The sequence below is a fragment of the Mobula hypostoma genome, chromosome X2 (assembly GCF_963921235.1).
Source record: "Mobula hypostoma chromosome X2, sMobHyp1.1, whole genome shotgun sequence".
In the NCBI taxonomy this organism is placed as follows: Eukaryota; Metazoa; Chordata; class Chondrichthyes; order Myliobatiformes; family Myliobatidae; genus Mobula; species Mobula hypostoma.
The window spans coordinates 10,915,871-10,938,153 of NC_086129.1; the positions used below are offsets into that span (position 1 = coordinate 10,915,871).

Consider the following 22,283-nt stretch of genomic DNA (forward strand, 5'->3'; position numbering starts at 1 on the left):
CCTCACAGCGATGAGATTTTAATTCACATTATTAAAATACACATAGTGGAAGCTTTCAATATTGAGCATACTGCACTCCCCTTTAAGTTATACCCTCTTAAGTTATTTAAGAATAACTTAAATGGCAAATTATCAGTTAAGGCTGCTGAAGATGATGGGAGTCTAATATTTTCACTTAGTAATAGAGTACAAATCAAATTTCCCCAAAGGATATGTGTCAGCAACAAACTGGAGCTGTTCTAGATGAAAGGTACCCTTTGGTCTTCCAGCACATCAAGATTTTCGTAGTCTGCAGGAGTACAGTTACATGCTGAGGGACACACTGAAGCTTGGTGCAGCCACTGCAAGGACTCAGTGGTGAAGGACCACAGTGTAGGGTTCTTCCGCTCTAGACAGGGAGAGACCGGTTTGGGTCAGGAAGTCCCTCAATTATTGTAGGAATATACCATTCCAGGGGTCCACATGAGTGGGAACAGTCCTATCGGTTTTAAGGAATGTACATAACACTTTAACTATATAAGTAAGAATGAAAAGGCATTGCATGGTTTATTTTTGTAATTTTTAAAAATTTATGAATTAAGTTTATTTTGGTTTATTTTAAAACGGAGGTCTTTAAGAGGCTATGTTTCACAGATTAATGCAGTTGGGGCAATTGTTTCATGAGTCAAAGGCTCTTATGCAGCAATGGTGACCTAGTGAAGGGAACTTCAGATTGGCACAGCTTCAGTTAAAGTCCTGTTGATTTTATTAGAAGGTTACATTGCAGGTTATATTTCATTACCAAGTACTTTAATACAGTAGTGTAGAGGTTGGTATAAAGGCTTTGCAGCGCCAGTGACCTGGGATCAATTCTGCCTCTGTCTATAAGGAGATTGTACTCTCTCCCCTTGACTGCATGTGTTTCCTCCGGGTGCTCCAGTTTCCTCTCATACTCCAAAGACGTACGCTTCGTGGTTGTTTACATGATATATTGGTACTGGAAGCATGGTGACAGTTGTGGGCTGCACCCACCATTTAATTGGACTGTCACAGAAATGACACATTTTACGCAAACTGCTAGAGGAACTCAGCAGGTCAGGCAGCATCTACAGAAATGAATCATCAGTCGACGTTTCAGGCCAAGCTCCTTCATCAGAACACTTCAGGTCGAGACCTGTTTATTCATTTCCTGACTTGCTGAGTTCCTCCAGCATTCTGTGTGTGCGTTGCTCTGGATTTCCAACATCTGCAGAATCTCTTCCGTTTATGATGCATTTCACTATATGTTTGAATGTACATGTGACAAATAAATCTAATCTTAATCTATACTCACGTCTCGTTATTGTAACCCATTGATAATGGGTGTCTCTTGAAAGATTAACTGCAATTTAATTTGTTTTTTTAATTTAGTGAGACCTGAAATTACTTACGCGGAAAATAAGACGGTGGTGGAGCTGGAATCTCAGATTACACTGACCTGCGAGGCCAAAGGTGATCCTACACCAACCATTACCTGGATGAAAGGGAGCCACACTTTTAGGGATGGCGAGCAGGTAAGAGGAATAAATGATAGCTTCCTTGATCGAAAAATGAATGCAGTTGTGCGACCTTCATCAAATGGCGATGAGCACGAATTTCATTTGCGTGTCTTCTATCATACCTGCTTGCTCTCCAGATGAAAATAATTCAGGACCACTCGCTTCCACAAATGTGATCATATTTTGCATGGATTTATTGCCTGCTCCTCCAAGTTAAATTTAAGTTCAAGTTTAATTGTCATTCAACTATAAACATGAAAACATCCATACAAAACAGTGTTCCTCTAGGGCCAAGGTGCAAACTACACTACCAACGTTCACACGCAGCACATATAGTTGCGAGAAACATACTGTCACAAACTATATATATAGCCCAAGAACCTGAGTGTCATGGCCTGTAGATTGATGGTGCAGTAGTCCTCGTCGTGTGCCAGTGTAGCAGCAGACGAAGGCATTTCAGCTCGTCTGCCACCGAGTGAACGCTGGAAGGCAGCATTGACGGGAGGGTTCAAACTGTTGTTTGTGACGATATAGAATTAGTTACCAGTTTTACCGGCAGATATGCAGATTCTTCTGACGTAGCTTCATTCACTACCAAAGCTACACGTCTGCTGGCACAGGGACCAACCGGGTTTTCAGACTGGTTCACAACAAAGGTAGACTGTCCAAGCACAGATAGCTAACAGGGAAGTCACGGGTAGGAAAGGAAGTTGTGAGAGTTTGCGGAGGGATTAAAGCAGGTTCAGATAGTTAGCACATATGGAATATAGCGTGGGGAAATGCAAAGTACATTGGAGGGAAAGATAAGAAAGCAGAATATCACTTAAATAGTGCAAGGGTGATTAATGTTGCTCAGAGAGACCCAGGTGTTTTTGTACAAGAAATATAAAATTAGCATCAAGGGTTTTCAGAAAGGTGAGTGGAGTTAACAGAGATAGAGCAGAAAGCTTGCAACAGGAATATAGCATATCCCTGAGATTTTGCCTGTAGTACTATGGGCAGGTTTAGTCTCCTTGTTTAAGGAGGGAGCTACCTACAATTGCAACAGTTCAGAGGACGTTCCCCTGGTTAATTCCAGAGGTAGTTAAACTGGAAAGTGTGCAGAAAAGATTTACAAAGATTTTGCCTGGACTAGGGGCCCTGAGTTTAGGGAGAGTCTGGCCAGGCTGGGTCTTTATTCCCTGAAAATAGGAGAATGGGTGGTGTGGGGGGGGGGGGACCATATTGAGATGTTTAAAATGATGAGGAGAGACAAGGTAGATGGTAATAGTCTTTTCCCCAAGGTAGGAGAGACCAAAACTCAGGGATTTTAGATTTAGCGTGAGAGGGGAAAGGGCCCCAAGGGACAACCTCTTCATGAAGAGGGTGATGAGTTTACAAAATGAGCTGCCAGAGGAGGTGATTTAGGTAGGCACAATGGTATCCTTGAAGAAGGACTTGGATAGGTACATAGAGGGGTGGATCTTGGAGGGATCTGGGCTGAGCACAGGAAAGTTGGACTAGCTGGGTGGACACTGTGGTTGGCATGGACTGGTTGGGCTGAAGAGCCTATATTCTTGCTGTATTTGTCTTTGAACAGGGGTTCCCAATCTGGTAGGGGTCAATGGCATAAAGAAGGTTTGGAACCTCTGATCTAGGAGATGAAAGTGCCATTTCCTTAGGATCTCTGTCTGAGAGGTGATCAGAGTTTGATCTGGGTCTTGAAGGGTAAGGTGAGGGTTATGGGGAGAAGGCAGAAGAATAGGATTGAGGAAAGAAAAAATCAGCCATGACAGAATAGTGGAGCAGACTTGATTGGCCAAATGGTCTAATCCTTCTCATATAGTCTCAATGATGCATATGAAACTTGGCAGGATAGTCACAAATGTGAAAAGCTGTGTGATTATTTGTGTTCTGTTCTGTGGTTGACGACTTACTGAAATGTAACATGATATGATTTAAGAGAGGCACACAAGATTTAACGGGAAAGATTTAAAAGGGGCCCGAAGGGATGATTTCTGACATAGAGGGTGATAGATATATGGATTGAGTTGCCAGAGGAAACCATAAAGGCAGGTACAATTACAATGTTTAAAGGGCTTTTAGAAAGTCATAAAGGAGCGTATAATTATTGGAATTGGAATAATCATAAAATAATTGGTTTTGGCATGCACTAGATGGGCTGACAGGCTTTTTTCTGTGCTGTACCTCTCTATGACTCTATGGAATTGGTTTATTATTGTCACAAACATTATAGCAAAATACAGTGAAAAGCTTATCTTTCACACTGTTGATACAGATTAGATCACTACACAATACATTGAGGTAGAACAAGGTAAAACAATAACAGAATGCTGAATAAAGTGCAGTGCAGGTAAACATTAAGGTGCAAGGTCTTTACAAGGTAGATTGTGAAGTCAAGAGTCCAATTTATACTTCTCGGGATAGTAAATTGCAATGTTTAAAAGAAATTAACTCAGGTACATGAATAGGAAAGGATTAGAGGCATGTGGACCAATGCAGGTAAAAGGCACTAGTTCAGACAGACATCCTGGACAACATAAGGAAGTTGGGCCGAATGGCCTGATTCCATGTTGTATGACTTTATGGAAACTTTAGAATAAATGACATACTATCATTAGTGTCAGTCAAGGGCATAATGTCTCCTGTTCTGATCGGTCTATGAAAACCCTTGGGAATACAGCCTTTCATCAGGGCTCTGATATGCTTTCAGATTCTAGTCTGATTGCTTCTATTGTCTAAGATTGGTTGAGAATGTCTGTGTAAGGCCAAACACGAAACTGCTGCAGCTAAAGAGATCCACATGTGGCATTGCATCTGGATCCACTTGCTATCCACAAACATTCATAATGACTGTCCCGTGTTCTTTTAGCTGGAAAGGGGGCAATACAGTAGTGTAGTGGTTAGCGCAACACAGTTTGGGGTTCAGTTCTCACCGCTGCCTGTAAGGAGTTTCTACTTTCTCCCCATAGGTGCATATGTTCCTCCCACACTCCAAAAGATGTACTGGTAAGGTTTAGTGAGTTGTGGGCACGCTACTGTATGTTGGCGCTAAAAGCATGGTAACACTTGCACAATCCTCACTTATTTAATTTGATGCAAGCAACACATTTCACTGTAAGTTTCAATGTACATGTGACAAATAAAACTAAACTTTAATCTTTAACTGATTGCATATCCAAGATTATGGCTGGGTTTTGCAGTTGTGTGGCATTGTCACAAAGAGCAGAGGTTGATTATGAAAAGCATGATGCATGCACTGTCCATTCTTCCTTTCTGTGATCTGCATCCATTACCTCCATTGTAATGTTGTTCGTATTCACTCCATCTCATTGGACTAAATAATGAAGCAAACTGGTTAGAACCATGTATCCTGACAGGTGGCTTATGCTGACTATTGGTGTTCAGACCTTGTGGCAGTATACACGTACATTTATCAAGGATAAAGATTTCCTCTGCTGTAAATTTTAATAAATTTGTAAATCCAATTATAAAGGAGAGTTTATGATTTTGCTATATCTAGAATGCCTAGATCAGGGGTTCCCAACCTGGGGTCTACAGACTCCATGGATTAAAAATGTTTGGGAATCCCTAGCCTGGAGCTATTATTTACCTTGAATTCTCAATTATGTACTTTTCTGAGGTTTCAGTAATCTGGAGTACAAAGATGACAGAACTGAAATCCCCTGCATTCCTAGTCATAGGTTGCAAAATTCCAGAGGTTTATATCCATTTATCAAATAGAAATTAAGGCCTGGAATTTCAAGTGCACAGTGCTGTTTTTTTTTCAGTGTTTTGTGAGTGAAACTCAAATGTTTCAGTGATTGAGGCTTGGGTAGTGGGGTGTACCTGATGTTGTTCCATCTCCAAAGAACTGGGAACCTGGGAGCAGAGTATCCTGGAAGCTGTTGTTTTTGGCTCCCAAGACGCCTTGTCTTATCAGCATCGTGTCAGACTGGCAACCTATGAGGTAAATTTGTTACTACCTTGAATCTTTTGAGCTGCCCTCTTCAAAGTTTGAAGTAAATTTATTATCAAAGTATGTACATTACCATATACTACCTGAAGATTCATTGAAATACAATAGAATTTAATGAAAACTATCATAAACAGACAAAGACTGACAAGAAAAATTGTACAAATAAAAACTGTTGCAGACTAGTATAAAATCACCCCTCCCATTAATCCCATAATCCCTTGGCATTCATTCATTTCTTAAACATACTTCACAAACATCATTTCCCCCCACTTCATGACCCCTTTCACCAGGCTATGATCTCATTCCTCTCCTCTTACTTTCTTTCTTTACCCTCTCTCCTTCAGATTCAGATTCAGGTGCATCAAAGCATTCAGTGAAATGTGTCATTTGGGTTACCAACCAACACAACTTAAGGATGTACTGGGGGCAGCCTGCAAGTGTTTCCACACATTCCAATGCCAACAGAGCATGCTCAACAATGTTCAGCAGTACAACAACCACAACAACCTCATTCCTCCCTCCCTCACACTTATCCACTCATAGACACAGACAGTCCTCCAACTCCAGGACAGGCTACCTGCGGGCCTCCAGCCTTCAGTGGACTCGTGGACTTTGGCTTTGACTTTTCTTTTCACTCACTCTCCTTTGCTCTCTTTCCCTTTCCCTGCTGACTATGCATTCGATGTGCTGAATTCCCACACCAGTACATGGCAAAATTCCACAGCTTTTGTCGTCTGTTCAGGAGGGATCATCAAGTAAAATTTAAGTCCCAGAGGTTTGGCTGCATAGTTCTCTTTCTTCAGTGAATACTCATTCCAAGTCCAAACACAGTTCTCAGGGCTTCAGATGCAGTGGGTACCTGTGAAAGAGGCAAAGGTGGGCATCTACAGATACTCCCGACTGCCACACCCTTCTGCATCCCCTAGTTAATGGCTCATGTGTTTCTTGTTTCTAAGTCAAACTCAAATTTATATTAAAGTACATATGTATTACCATATACCGTATGTGTTACCATATACGATATGTGTTAAATAGTAGTAACATATGTGTTACCATAGGGCGGCAGGGTAGCGCTGCAGCCAGTGTAATGCTATTACAGTGCCAGTGACCCAGATTCAGTTCCCGCAGCTTGTATGATCTCCCTGTGACTGTGTGCAATTCCTCTGGATGCTCCTCTTTCCTCCCAAATACCAAAGACATATTGGTTCAGTAGGTTAATTGGTCACAACGGGTGTATTTGAGCAGCAAGGGCTCACTGGACCAGAAGGGTCTGTTACAGTGGTGTATCTCTAAATAAAATAAAGCTATACAACCTTGAGATGCATCTTCTTGCAGGCATTCATCAGAAAATAAAGAAATCACATGGTCAAATTAGAACTTACGAAAGACCATGCATAAACAGGACTGACAACCAATGTGCGAAAGAAGACAAATTGTGCAAGTAAAATGAAAACTGAGAACATGGGTTATTAAGAGTCTTTGATAGTGAATCATTAGGACATAGATTCAGTTCAGAGTTGAGGTGAGTAAAGTTATCCGCTCTGGTTGAAGGGTTCCTGAATCTGGTGGTATGGGTGGCACCCAAGGCTTCTGTACCTCCCGACTGATGGTAGAGTGAGAAGAGAGTATGGCCAGCATGTGGGAGTCCTTGATAATGTATGCTGCTTTGCTGTGTCTAGTGGTTGTATTTAGTCTTCTATATAGATAAAAGAGTTTTTTTTTTACAGGGAACCCATTGTGTACGCCCTTGTTTCAATTATCTGAAGCTTCTCTGATCACAATTGCAGCATGTAGAAACGAGGAAATCATTGATACCATACCATTTACATTGCTGAATTTAATTGCAACTGTCTTGTGCTTTGAGTCGTCTAATGCTTCTGTGCCATGGCAAACAGCTTGGGCTAATCTAATGAAAGACCATCACAGTCATTCCATCGTTATCATTACTCTGCTTGGATTTAATTTATTTTAAGTTTTGATTAACAAGGACAATTGGGACAATTAAAAATTGACAATGGAATTCTTGGGAAGCAATCAAAAGTGTTTGAAAATGTCTTTAAAAAAATGTATGTAGTGTATAGTATCACTCTGCTGAATCCTAAACTTGGGTGTGCAAGGGCCTGCTTTCACCAGTAAAATTAGCATTTACTTATATCATTAGGATAAAGTTGAATTGAAATACTAAAATCAAACTATATGTTAGCATTTATTTATTCATTGAGATACAGCACGGAATAGGCCTTCCTCCCAGCAATTCCCTGATTTAATCCCAGTCTAATTATGGGACAATTTACAATGACCAATTAACCCAGCAACCAGTACATCTTTGGACTGTGGGAGGAAACTGAAATATCCAGGAGAAACCCATGCAGTCACGAGGAGAACGTATAAACTCCTTACAGGCAGCTGTGGGAATTGAATCTGTGTTGCCTGTATTGTAAGGCACTAAACTACCCAATAATACCTTGAGATTCATTTTCTTGCAGGCATTTACAGGAAATTGCAGAATTACAATAGAGTAGAATAAAATATAGAAACACAATAGAACACCACTAAAAACTATGCATAGACAAAGACCAACAAACAACCAATGTGTAAAAGAAGATAAACTGCAAAAAAAAGATAATACTGGTACACATTGAAAAAGGTATTTTCTTTGGAGTGTAATTGGAGTAAACCCAAATGTTAATAGCTTCTACTTTGGAACTATGCCAACTGCGTGTTATTTTCTGGGAACAGCAAGTGCTGTGGTAGTAGACAATGACTGTTGCTGGAAATTAGTGTGAAGAATAGAGACTTGGAAGTTTATCTATGGAAGAAGAGGAGGGAGGTTTGCCCTGTGAATGTAATGTTAAGGCTTAATGGAGAAGTTAACTTCAATACATTTGGCATGTAGTTTGATTCACAAACTTAGTATTGGGTCCATGGGCTTTGTGCACAGAGGAGATGTTGTCATTACCTAACACCCTTCCATGAAATGTTTCCTTGCACACTGCATTCATCTGTTTAATGCAATTTAACTGCCATTATTGTCATTTGCTGTTGCTTAATTAGCCCTGCTTAGTCCACAGTTTTTTCTAGACTAAGGCTTCAGGCATTCAGCTCTGGCTATTCTGTTGTATACAATGCTGTATGTGCTCAGGAGCATGCTGTTATTTTGGGGAAATGCTTGAGAGCTTCCGCTGTAGCCCAGTAAGTGTGCAATGCTGCAGCTGGTTGACAACTTCAGAGATGCTAAAATTCCTTTTCAATTTGAATTCTAATGCTTTCTGCAAAGAGGCAGAATTTCAGCTGGGGACGATCGAGGTTTAATTGGAAAATTTAATTCATTGAATCGCTTTGAAAATGAATCAGACTTAAAAGAAGCTACAGTTAAGGGATACTTCAGATGCTGGAAATCCAGAATAACAATCAGAAAATAATGCAGGAACCCAGCATGTCAGGAAACATCTATGGAGAGGAATAAACAATTGACATTTCAGACCAAGACCGTTCATCAGAACAGCTACATTCATGTAATTTTGTACTATGTGCTGGACTCACTGATCGTATGGTCGAACACCAGGTTGGTCCTGTCTGGAATGCAGTTCCTTATTAACTTCAATTCAACCTGGGATAAAATTCCACATTGATGCCTGTTAGGTGCTGTTTTTATCAGCCTTTGCACAAAATGCTAATTTTACACAATTATTTCAACTATTCCTTGTGACCATATGGTTCAGTTGTTAGCTAGAGCCAGTGACGGACAGGACCAATTTCTGAAGATGGCCACCAATTTTCAAGTTTGCCTTTAAAAGAAAGGCTGAAAGGATCTGTCAGAATGATGAGTTGCTCTGCAAACTGTGAATCATCCCCACTGCAAGCAGCCAATAAAGTCACAATCTTCCCCTATCATCACCTGATCATCGTCTCCAAAGACCTTGAAAGGTTCTCCAAGAAAAAGTTACATTATATAAGCAATGCATTCCTTGCGCATCACTGCACTGTCTGTTTTGTGTGTTGTTTGCCTTCTAATGTGGTAAAATCAAATCCTATTTGATTTCTGTCAGTGATTGATGCTGCTGAGGTATAGGAGCCAAATGGAGCACATCTATTATCATCTACTGTGCTTTGCTTGGTCATCTCATTCATCTAACCATTCGCTCATTAACTCTGACATAGAAAATAGAACAGTACAGCACAGGACAGGCTCTTTGGCCCACAATGTTTTGCTAACCTTTTAATCCACTCCAAGATCAATTTAACCATTCTGTCCCACATGGACCTCCATTTTCTTCCATCCATGTGTCTATCTTAAAGGTCTCTTAAATGTTCCTAATGTATCCATCTGCCTCCACTACTACATTTGATAGCGCATTACTCGCACCTACCACTCTCTGTGTAGAAAACATACCTCTGACATTACCCCCTTATATTTTCCTACAATTACCTTAAAATCGTGTTTCCTCATATTAGCCATTTCATGCCTGGGAAAATAAGTCTCTGGCCTTCCGCTCTCTGTGATGCCTGTTATCATCTTGTACACCTTTATCAAGTTATCTCTCATTGCTCCAAAGAGGAACGCATGAGTTCACTCAACCACTCCTTATAGACATGCTCTCTAATCCAGGCAGCACCCTGGTAAATCTCCTCTAAAGCTCCCACATCCTTCCTGAACGAGGCAACCAGAACTGAACACAATACTCCCAAGCATGGTCTACCACTGTGTTATAGAGTTATAACATTACCTCACAGCTCTTGAACCTAATCCGGCCTAACAAGCTGCACTGCCCAGCAATCCACCTATTTAACAATAACCAATTAACCTTTGGACTGTAAGAGAAAACCAGCGTACCTGGAGGAAACCTACATGGTCACAGTGAGAATATACAGACTCCTTACAGGTAGTGCAGGTAGTGCTGTAATTGAACTTTAGACACTGAACAGGAGGTAAATATATTTCCAACTGCTCAAGGCAGAATCGATAGATATGGGAACAGGGTCCTGGGTGATCAGCCATGATTGTGGTGAGTGGTGAAGTCCAAAGGTTCAATAATCTAATTACTCATATTTTCTGTGTTTTATTGTTTCTATTAAAAGGTGTGAAATAATATTCTTCAATATTCATCAACCTAATTAGTCATAGAATAGTACCTGACAAAAACAGGCCCTTTGGTCCATCTAGTCCATTAACTATTAATCTGCCTAGTCCTGTAGATCTGCACCCAGACACTAGCCCTCCCATCCATGTACCGAACAAAATTTCTCTTAAATTTTGAAATAGAACCTGCATCCGGCATTTCTGCTGACAACTTTTTCTACACTCTCATCACCCTCTGAGTGAAGAAATTTCCCCTCATGTTCCACTTAAATATTTCACTTTTCATCCATAACCCATGACCTCTAGTTCTAGTCTTGCCCAACCTCAGTGGAAAAAGCCTTCTTGTCTTTACCCTATCTATTCTCCTCATAACTTTGTATACTTCTATCGAATCTCCTCCTCTCCCCCCCCCCATTCTTCTATGTCCTAGGGAGTAAACTCCTCACCTATTGTATAAATCATTTATCTTTACTTGTTCCACTGTGTTCACTGAAAAGTCTGGATAGAGTGGATATGGAGAGAATGTCTCCATCAGTATGAGAATCTAGGATCCAAGGGCATCACATCTGAATAAAGGGACGCCCCTTACAGACTGAGAGGGGGAATTTCTTCAAGCAGATGGTGATAAGTCTGTGGAATTTGTTGTGGGGTCATTGGGTGTTTTTAAGGCAGAGATTGGCAGGTTGTTAATTGGTGTGGAGGTTAAGGGAAGAAAGCAGGAGAATGGAGTATCAGAAATCAGCCATGTTTGAATGGCGGAATGGACTCAATAGTCCAAATGGCCTAATTCTGCTCCTATGTCGTTTGGTAGTAGAGAATAGGAGTGCTTTTCACACCTTCTACACAACACGCTTTACTATTTCATTCTGAAAATAAGCTTCTAATTTTGTTTTCAACACAATAACAAACTTTCAACACAGCTGTGGTAAACAAAATGTGTGCTAGTGGCTTGGCTACCTGCAACACACTCCATCCAATGTCAGAGTCAGATTCAGATTCAGGTTCATTTATTTCATGTGCATGGAAACATGAAGTGAAATGAATTGTTTGCATTAACAACCAGCACACCTAAAGATGAGCTGGGGAAGCTTGCAAGTGTCGCCACACATTCCGGCACCAATGTGGCAGGCCCAAAATGCTCGCCAGAACAGCACAAGCTTCTCCACACCCTTGTTTGTTAGCGAAAGTTACAGTCTAAGCCAAGATTTAATCCATTATCCAAATAATATCCTGCAACCATCTGCAAGGACTTTGTATATTCTCCCTGGGATTACGTGGGCTTCCTCTGGGTGCTCTCCGGTTTCCTCCCAGATTCCAAAGATGTAGCGGTTGGTGAATTAATTGGTCACATGTGTAATTTGACATGTGGACTCATTGGGCTGGAAGGGCTTGTTACTTTGCTGTTTCTCTAAATAAAACAAAATATTTTGGGGTCTAGTCTAACAAACCTTACTTTAGTATACCATGCCATGACATTATATCCTGATACAGGTTTCAACCTGAATTGTAAACAATTCCTTTCCCCCACAGATGCTGCTTGTGATACTAAACATTGTGCTTAAACATTAAATTAATGGGCTAGATACTGGGTGAGTTCAAAATTCAAAGTAAATTAATTATCAAAGTGCATATACGTCACCATATACAACACTGCAGGCATACTCATTAAATCCATAATAGAATAATAACCATGATAAAATCCTATTCTCTGTTTATTAATATTATTATTGTTTTGTTCATGATTTTAAAATTAAATAAAGAGACTGGAAAAGATAAAATCAATGAAAGACCACATCAACTTGGGCATTCAATCAATGCGCAAAAGACTGTGCAAATACATAAAAAAACGTAATAATAATAACAAATAAATACACAAAAAAATCGAGAACATGAGATTAAGAGTCCTTGAAAGTCAGTCCATTGGTTGTGGGAATATTTCAATGATGAAGCAAGTGAAGTTGAGTGAAGCTATCTCCTATGTTTCAAGAGCCTAATGTTTGAGGGGTAATAACAGTTCCCGAAGCTCCTGTACCTTCTGCTTGATGGCAGCAACGAAAAGAGGATATGTCCGGGGTGGGGCAGGGGGCTGAATCCCTGATGATGGATGCTGCTTTCTTGCAAAAATGCTTCATGTAGATGTGCTCAATGCTGGAGAGGGCTTTACCCATGATCCACTGGACTGTATTGACTACTTTTTGAAGGATTTTCTGTTCAAGGACATTGGTGTCTCCATACCAGGCCATGATGCAGCCAGTTAATACACTCTCCATTGCATGTCTATAGCAGATTGTCAGAGTTTTAGATGTAACGCTGAATCTTTGAAAACTCCTAAGGAAGTAAAGGCACTGCCATGCTTTAAAGTTGCTGACTTTCTCCACCTCTGATCTCCCGATGAGGACTGGACTGGACCCTTGGTTTCCTCCTCCTGAAGACAATAACCATCTTCTTGGTTTTGCTGATATTGAGTAAGAGGTTGTTGTTACTACACCACTCAGCCAGATTTTCAATCTCCCTCCTGTAGGCTGATTCGTCACCACCTTTGATTCAGCTCATGACTGTGGTGTCATCACCAAATTTGAATATAGTGTTGGAGCTGTGCTGGATCACACAGTAGGTGTAAAGTGAGTAGAGCAGGGGGCCAAGCACACAGCCCTCTGGTGCACCTGTGCTGATGGAGATCCTGGAAGAAATGTTGTTGCCAATCCAAATTGACTGGGGTCTGCAAGTGAGGAGATCCAGGATCAAATTGCACAAGAAGGTACTGAAGCCAAGATCTTGGAGCTTATTGATTAGTTTTGAGGGCATGATAGTATTGAATGCCAGGCTGGAGTAGATAAAGAGCATCCTGATGTATACATCTCTGCTATGCAGGTGTTCCAGTGTTGAGTGAGGAGCCAATGAAATGGCATTTGCTGTGAATCTGTTGTTCCTGTAGGCAAACTGGAGCGGATCCAAGTCTCTTCTCAGGCAGGAGTTAATATGTTTCATCACCAACCTCTCAAAGCACTTCATCACTGTGGATGTAAGTGCTACTGGATGATAGTTATTGAGGCAGATTACCACATTCCTCTTAGACACCGAAATAATTGAAGCCTACTTGAAGCAGTTAAAACCTCAGACTGTTGAAGCAAGAGATTAAAGATCTCAGTGAACACTCTATCCGGTTGATCAGCACAGGTCTTTAGTAATTGGCCAGGTACCCCATCTGGGCCAGGTGCTTTTTGTGGGTTCATCCTCCTGTAAGGGCTGCTTGTATGTTGGCCTCAGAGACTGAAATCACAGGATCATTGGGGGTTCTGTGAGTTTGTGATGGTTCCTCCATCTTTTGATGGTCAAAACAAGCATAGAAGGCATTGAGTTCACCTGGAAACGAAGCCCTGTTGTTGGCTCTGTCACCTGATTCTAAACATTGAGGGAGCATCAGCCATTGATCTCATTGGAATAAATTTCCGAGGTAGAGCACAGTGCACTGGTTAACCTATCCCTTTGTGTAGTACAGTGGTGTAGTGGCTAGAGTGCCAGCTGTAAGATCATTGTTCAATTCCCACCACTGTCTGTAAGGGGTTTGTACATTGTCCCTGTGACTTCATGGGTCTCCTCTGGATGCTCTGGTTTCCTCACACATTCCAAAGGCATACGGATTAGTGTAAGTGAGCATGCTATGTGGGCAGTGGAAGCATGGTGACGCTTGCAGGCTGCCCCCAGCACATCTCACACTGTGTTGGTCGTTGAAAACAACGCATTTCATTGCATGCTTCGATGTTTCAGTGTACATGTGACATCTTCATCTCATGTTCTCGATATTAATTTCTTGTTGATTTATTACTATTGTTTCTTCTTTTTGTATTTGCACAGTTTGTTGTCTTCTGCAGTCTGGTTGAACGCTCCAGTTGGGCGGTCTTTCATTGATTCTGTTATAATTGCTATTCTATAGATTTGTTGAATATGCCCACAGGGAAATGAATATCAGAGTTGTATAAAGAGGCATATATGTACTTTGATAATAAAATTTACTTTGAACTTAGGAAAACAAAACTAATCTAATCATGTATTCATATCTTTCATCTCGTGTCCCCCTTTATGCCAGCTCAGTTTGTTTTATAAAACAGTAAACTTAGAAGTTGAAGTTGTTTAACCATAAATAGAAATTTTATCATTTTGATCAATAATAATATTTTATGAATACTATTTATAAATAGTAAGTAGTAAATTCATTGGAAACTTTTTCCAAGCTCTCTGAAAATATAGTTTCACCAAATGTGCAAGTATACCCTTTTTTCTAACATTATCACACTGATGAATGTGGTTTCATTTTTGTTGCTTGGTACATAACAAATCATTAAACAACTCATGAACCTTCTCAGAGGCTCCTGCCACAAATACTGTACACAAGAATAACACAAGTCCTGTACAAGGGGCCATCACTGAATATCATGCAAGAAATGGGAGCAAGTTTTAGCCAAATGGCCCTTTAAGATTTGATCATATGTGGAAGTCTGTGCTTCAGCCAGACGCTAATGATGGTTAAGGTTTTATTTGTACACAGTCACACGAACGTACAAATTACTTATTTTATTTAGAGATATAGCACAGTAACAGGCTCTTCTGGTCCAGCAAGCTCATGTTGCCTCATTGCACCCATATGGTCAATTAGCCGCCTAACCCGTATGTTTTTGGAATGTGGGAGAAAATTGGAGCACCAAGAGGAAACCCATGCGGTCATGGGGAGAACGTATCAACTGCTTACAGATAGTGGCAGAAATGAACCCAGTGTTGGCGCTGTAACCCCTGCAATACCATGCCGCCCTAAATGTGGAACAGTGGAAGACCACTCAGCCTCTCCAGTGTGCTCTGCTGTTTGGGAGAAACCTTGGCTGATCAGATTGTAACCTTGTCTACCCCTAAGTAACTTTTCTCCCCCTCATTTATTAATAATCCACGTACCCCTGTCTGAAAATTTGTCAAACACTCTCTGCACCATGGAGTTCCAGAGTCACTGACCATTCTGGTTAAATGTTCTTTTATTGCCAAAATGAACATATTCTCACATTGTACTCCATCTGCCAGACTTTTGCCACCATTTACATAAAATGTAAGAAGTTGAGGGCCCAGTCCTGGCCCCTGTAGCACGCCACTCTTGCCAGCCAACAAACATCTTGATGTATGGTCTCGGCCCGTAATGTTGAGGGTTTATTCCTTTCCCTAGATGCTGCTTGACTTAAAGTGTCCCTCCAGCATTTTGTGTGTGTTGTCCCATTTATGCTGTCGTTAGTTCTATCCAGTTGTCTTCCATCCAGCCAGCATCTACGGCCTTTTCCTGACAGTAAATAGAGCAGTTGGGTTAGGCATTGAACCTCCCCAAAAGACATTAGATCGCTGATCTGTCAAAGTGTACTACAGCATAAAAACAAGGTACTCGGCCCATCGAGTCTATGCCAACCTGTTTTACTGCCTAGTCCACTCCACCCATACCTGGATCAGTCTCAACTACAAAAGTTTATCTCTGCCATAAAGATATTCTATAATGTTCACCCTGGGAAAATAATTGCTGAGTATTAGAGGGAAAGAAAGGATGTTCCCATCAGTCTGGTCAGATATATCTGAAGCTGCCCATGTCAGTGATTTTATTCCCACTTATCCTATACAGATTGGATGTTCCTTGCAGTTCCCTAATGCCTGTGCATCATGTCCTTATCTGCTGGTTGCTAGGCAACAAGTATAGGCTCAGAGCCCTTTTCAGCTTCCTCAGCATTTCTAGGCTGAGCTCTCATCTCAACCAATGCTCCAGTTCTGTTCTAAGTTGATTCTTTCTTATATTCATAAAATCTTTCCTTACACATATAGGTCTTTGAGCCTGCCTTGTAATTAAGGTTATTGCTGATGCAACGCTTCATTTTCACTTCCCACCACAATCCCAGACTCCATTTATATCGATTTTCATTGTATTCCATGACTACACTCAGTGGCTACTTTATTAGTTACCTCCTGTACCTAATAAAGTAGCCACTGAGTGTATGTTTATGGTCTTCTGCTGCTGTAGTCCATCCACTTCAAGGTTCAACATGAGCATTCAGAGATGCTCTTCTGCACACCACTGTTGTAACACGTGGTTATTTGAGTTACTGTCAGCTTGTACCAGTCTGGCTATTCTCCTCTGACCCGTCTCATTAACGAGGCATTTTTGCCCACAGAACCGCCAGTCACTAGATTTATTTTTTGTTTTTCACACCATTCTTTGTAATCTCTAGAGACTGTGAAAATCCCAGGAGATGAGCAGATTGAGATACTCCAAATAACAATCATTCAAAATCAAAGTCACTGACATCACATTTCTTTCACCTTTCTGATATTTGACCTGAACAACAACTGAACCTCTTGACCATGTCTGCATGCTTTTATGTATTGAGCTGCTGCAACATGGCTGATCAGATATTTGCAGTAACGAGTAGGTGTACAGGTGTACCTAATCAAGTGGCCTAATAGAGTACATCAGTCTTGAATCTACTCAGTGATAAAGTATCCACAGCCAGTGATAAAGCACAAACCCCTGATACTCAGACTAGAAGCCCTGCTACTAGATGCCCTAACCAGAGGGACAATGCCCACAATATCTACTGCATTAATCCCCCCAAACACTGTAAATTTTAATGTATTGTTTAATATTATGTGTACTGAAATACAACACTTTCTCTGCCTGCTATCCAGGCAGATTATTCCATACGTAAATAAATTGAGGTAGAAAAAAAATTAAATAGAATGCGGAATAGTTACGTTAGAGGGAAATAGAGGGCATGACCAGGACTGAAGGACGTCCATTTAGAACAGAGGTGCGGAGAAATTACTTTAGTCGGAGGGTGGTAAATCTATGGAATTTGTTGCCACGAGCGGCTGTGGAGGCCAAGTCATTGGGTGCATTTAAGGCAGAGATAGATAGGTTCTTGATTAGCCAGGGCATCAAAGGGTATGGGGAGAAGGTAGGGGAGTGGGGATGACTGGAAGAATTAGGTCAGCCCATGATTAAATGGTGGAGTAGACTCGATGGACGGAATGGCCTACTTCTGCTCCTATATCTTATGGTCTTATTTAAAGAGAAAATGCAGTGCAGGTAGATGGTAGGGGCACGAGAACGTTCAGAGTTTAAAAGATCAAAGTTCAAAGTATATTTATTATCAAAGTACGCATGCAGTATGTCACTACACACTACCCTGAGATTCATTTTTCTTGCAGGCATTCACAGTAGAACTTATCGTTTTTAATTATGACTACGTGTTGCAATGTACTGCTGCAGCAAAACAACAAATTTCACAACATATGCCGGTGATATTAAACCTGATTCTGATTCTGATTCTGATTCAATGGAAAGTGACAAGCAACCAATGTGCAAAAGACAAACTGAGCAAATACATCTATACATATATACATACGTAGTACTATTGGATTCCTTCTTCTTCAGCCCTTGATCTTTCCCACCCAACTGGCTTCACCTATCACCTTCCTGCTAGCCTCCTTTCCCTCCTCCAACCTTTTTATTCTGGCATCTTCACCCTTCCATCTCAGTCCTACATGCCAGCCAGTAGCGTAGTGTCATTCGCACTGGACTTTGAGGCGAGTGGTCGCGGGTTCGAATCTGGTTGGCTCCTTGCACGCTTTCCATCCATGCTGGGTTATGCATTGAGCAAGCAACTTAGCCTCGTAAAAAACAGGCAAGTGCTCAAGAAATGGCAAGGTTCCTGTCTAATGCGCCACAAGGCACAAAGAGGAACAAAATTCTCAGTCCTTTCAACCCGAAATGTTGACTGTTTATTCATTCCATAGATGCTGCAACATCTGATTTCCTCCTGCATTTTCTGTCTATTACTGAGAACATAAGTCTTTGGAAGTGAGTCCATAGTTTGTGTTCATTGTTGAGGTGAATGAAGTTATCCATGTTGGTTCAGGAGCCTGATGTTTGATTATGAGATCAAGAGTTCATCTTTTACATTCAGATTCAGATTCATTTATTTAGCATTTAAACAGATCTGAATTTGAATTTATTCAGATTCAGATTCGGTTATTTAGCACATGTACACTGAAACGCATCATTTGTGGCAACAACCAACATAACAAAAGGATGTCCGGGGGGGGGGGCGGTTGCAGCTGGTAGGTGTTAAGCCCCATTCCGGCGCCAACGTAGCATGCCCAGAATGCTCTGCAGACCAACACGGAGCTCAACGAAACAGTGCAACAGGCAACAAAACAACAGCAAAATGAGCCCCATTCCTCCTTCCACCCACCCACACACACGGACAGTCCTCCAATCCAAGGACAGGACAGATATTGCGCAAGAGAAATCCATTCAAGAGTCTAATAAGCTGTCCATGAGCTTGGAGGTACATGCTCTCAGGCTTTTTTTTTACAAGCATACATTTATTATTAATTCAAATGATGACAATACTGTTGTACGATCACATTACAAACAAAAGAGCAGACAAATCAAGACTAACATACACTGAGCTAACACATTCGAGGATGGCATCTATCCCTGCAGTGCCCAATGGTACCGAAACAGCTCTCTGTTACCCATGGATGCCATGCGTCCTTTATCCATTGCTACCCAGACAAGGATGTACCCCCTAAACATTGTCATGATACTAGCCTAAAAATGCCTGGTCTCGTCCAATCGCGGAAGCAAAGCAGTCTCAGGCCTGGTTCATACTTGGATAGGATATTGCCTGGGAATATAGGCTCTTAAATTTGTGTACCTTCTACCCCATCAGAGAGGGGAGAAGGCAGAATATCTGGGGTGGGAGGTGCCCTTGATTATGTTGGATGTTTTCCTGAGTTAGCAGTGAGCTCTTCCTCTGTTGAACTCCATGAACTTAGGTAGATGAATATTTATCAGGACCTTCATACTCAGGATCAACGTGAGTTATGTATTGTAGGGAATTTGGGAATTGCTATGTCATAATCAAAGATAGATGACCGAAGCTGTTGACGTTTATGTTCCATGAGTGGTTGGTTAGACCCAAGAAGCTTCCAAGGTTCATTACTGCAGGCTCATTCTGATTGGCTGCAGCATTTACTTTACTGCTTACATAGAATTGTCTGCTCCAGTGGCTCTTGCCAGCAGCCTATTAAATTCGACCAATTAATACTACAATTTGTGGAAAAGGAACTGGTTTATTTCAGTTTGATGCATTAAGCACTTAGGTTGGACTAGTGTTCCGCCATGCAATGAGCAATTACTGGGAATCAACTCATCGTTGAGAAGGTTGTCGGCACTGTGTGCCCTGATACAGTAGTTTCTGATTCCTACTAAATGTCTCATGAAAAGAGCTCACTGGATATCCTGGGGGAAGCAGATAATTTTCCTTTGCATGTGGGTGGTAAATGAAGTGAAGTCTAACGCCTCTCTACGTTGTGTGCTTGTGATTGGCACAGCAATACAGAAATATTCTTTCCCTCCCAGTTTCAATAAGCACAGATCTGCAGTTAGTAATTGCCCTTGAATATCAATGTTATTTCTCAGAAACACGCTTGTAGGCTCAATGCGTCCTCTTAGCTGACAGAGAAAATCTGATCCCTTGCCCTACCTGTGTTAGACCAGTATCATATACTATACAAGCAACACACCACAGTGCACATGTACGAGATCTATAAGTGTAAGATGGGAAATAGATTTAATGAACTGGAATTTAAATATCATTGCCCCAGCGCTAGTTGACGTTGGAGGTCCACCTAGGAAGGGTGTGGCCAGAAAATTTGCCATATTAAATTGGAGATGCGCAGAGGATATTGGGTCTTCTGTGAGGGCTGAATGGCTGGAATATTATCCTGTGCTTGCTGGAAAATACATTGCGTACACTGGAACAAACCTTCCAGGGGATGGAGTTCAGAAGGATGAGGAAGGACCTCATTGAAACCTACTGAATATTGAAAGACCTGGATAGAATGGATGTGGAGAGGATGTTTCTAATAGTGGGAGAGTCTAAGGCCAGAGGGCACAGCCTCAGAATAGAAGGCCATCACTTTTGAACATAGATGAGGAGGAATTTATGTAGCCAGAGCGTGGTGAATCTGTGGAGGCCATTTCATTGGGTATATTTTGGTTGATAGGGAGAAGGCAGAAGAATGGGATTGAGAGCAAAAGTAAATCAGCCATGGTGGAATGACAGAGCAGGCTTGCTGAGCTGAATGGTCTAATTCTGCTCCTATGTGTAACAGTTACCCAACTTGATCAAGCACTACTTCTATCCTACTTTTATCAGACTTGAATGGAACCTTGCATTTACCAGGGACCTGAGCTCCATAGTGGTGGGATCATTAGGCCTGAGGCTTTTGAAGTGTGGACTCTGAAGGTTAGGCAGGCTGTCATCACAAGCACAAGCTCAAACACGCTGACCTCAGTGCTTGGCTGACTCCTCGCCCTGGGATAGAGGGTACAGTGTTATTGGCTTTCCTGTTGCACTTCCCAACACTGCAGGGTCAGCAGTGCTGAATAATGCATATGGTCTGAGCTCTTCACCTTGTTATGATGGAGAGCCTTGTGAGTTCCTGAGATCCTGGTTAGGTCACCCCCTCATGGTAAGGTCAAGGGGAAGGTTCCAGACAAAGAGTGATTCAAACAAGATCTCAGTGGCAGAGCTGGCAGTAGATGATGACCCATCACAATGGCAGTGAAGGTGGAGGAAGGCTGCAGAAGCGAAGGGTACCCAGTCATCTTGTGCTCCATGCCACTGGACCTGACCCTGATCCGTTAAGGACCGTGTGGTGGCTACCCGTGTATCAGCCTCCTCATGTTAAACAAAGTCACGCATGGGCATTCTCCATTAAGGGAACATCCCCTTGGGAGAACATCATACTCAACTCGAGTGATTGCACTACTGAGCTTGCACGCTTCTCTTTGTCTTCGGGTCCACACATCTCCTCCGGCAGCTGGGTGATGCCCTCATTACTCCTTCCCATTGGCGAGTCTCATGAAGAATGATTTCCATATCAAAGTCAAAGTAAATTACTTCTCAAAGTACATATATATTACCACATACTACCTTGAGATTCATTTTCTTGCAGGCATGTACAGAGGGAATAAAGAAATACAATAGAATTTATGGAACATACATAAACAGGACAAACCATCAAAGTGCAAATAATCTGAATCAGAATCAGGTTTATTATCACTGACATATGTCATGAAATTTCTTGTTTTGCAGCGGCAATATAGTGTAATGCATAAAATATACTGTATTTTCTGGTTAGGTTGAGTTGTTCTCGGATCTTGGCGATACATTTGCAAATGTTTCACCATCATACACGAAGACATCATCGCCTTGTAGGGTGACAAAATGATTGCAAATGGATTGCCAAGATCGGAAGACAATTCAACCCAACCAACAACCACTAACCACCCAAGCTACACACTTTTCACGTTATTTCCACTATAAATTAAATAATTTAAATTAGCAGTGCAAGAAGAGAGCCAAAAATAGTGAGGTAGTGTTCAAAGGTTCATTGTCCATTCAGCAATCTGATGAAATCAAAAGTAGACAAATGGTGTAAATTAAAAATTAAATACTGAGATGTGGAGTCCTTGAAAGTGAGTTTATAGTTTGTGGAAAATGAGAGTACTCAGAATGTGCAACAAGTTCTAATCATTGTGGAAATGGCTTAACTCCTTTATCATTTAAAAATGCAATTTTCATAAATCATACATTTTTTATACCTCAGTTTT

The 22,283-nt window shown here is 41.3% G+C and overlaps 1 protein-coding gene across 8 annotated transcripts in view; it reads left to right on the top strand.

Annotated features, from left to right (window-relative positions):
- LOC134340959 (neural cell adhesion molecule 1-like) overlaps positions 1–22,283 on the top strand; it is a 688,943-nt gene that overhangs the window by 456,386 nt on the left and 210,274 nt on the right. For all 8 annotated transcript variants that reach the window (XM_063038579.1, XM_063038578.1, XM_063038580.1 and 5 more), the window contains exon 8: positions 1,390–1,532. In XM_063038579.1, coding sequence (XP_062894649.1) covers positions 1,390–1,532 — 143 coding nt within the window. The remainder of the gene's footprint in view (positions 1–1,389; positions 1,533–22,283) is intronic.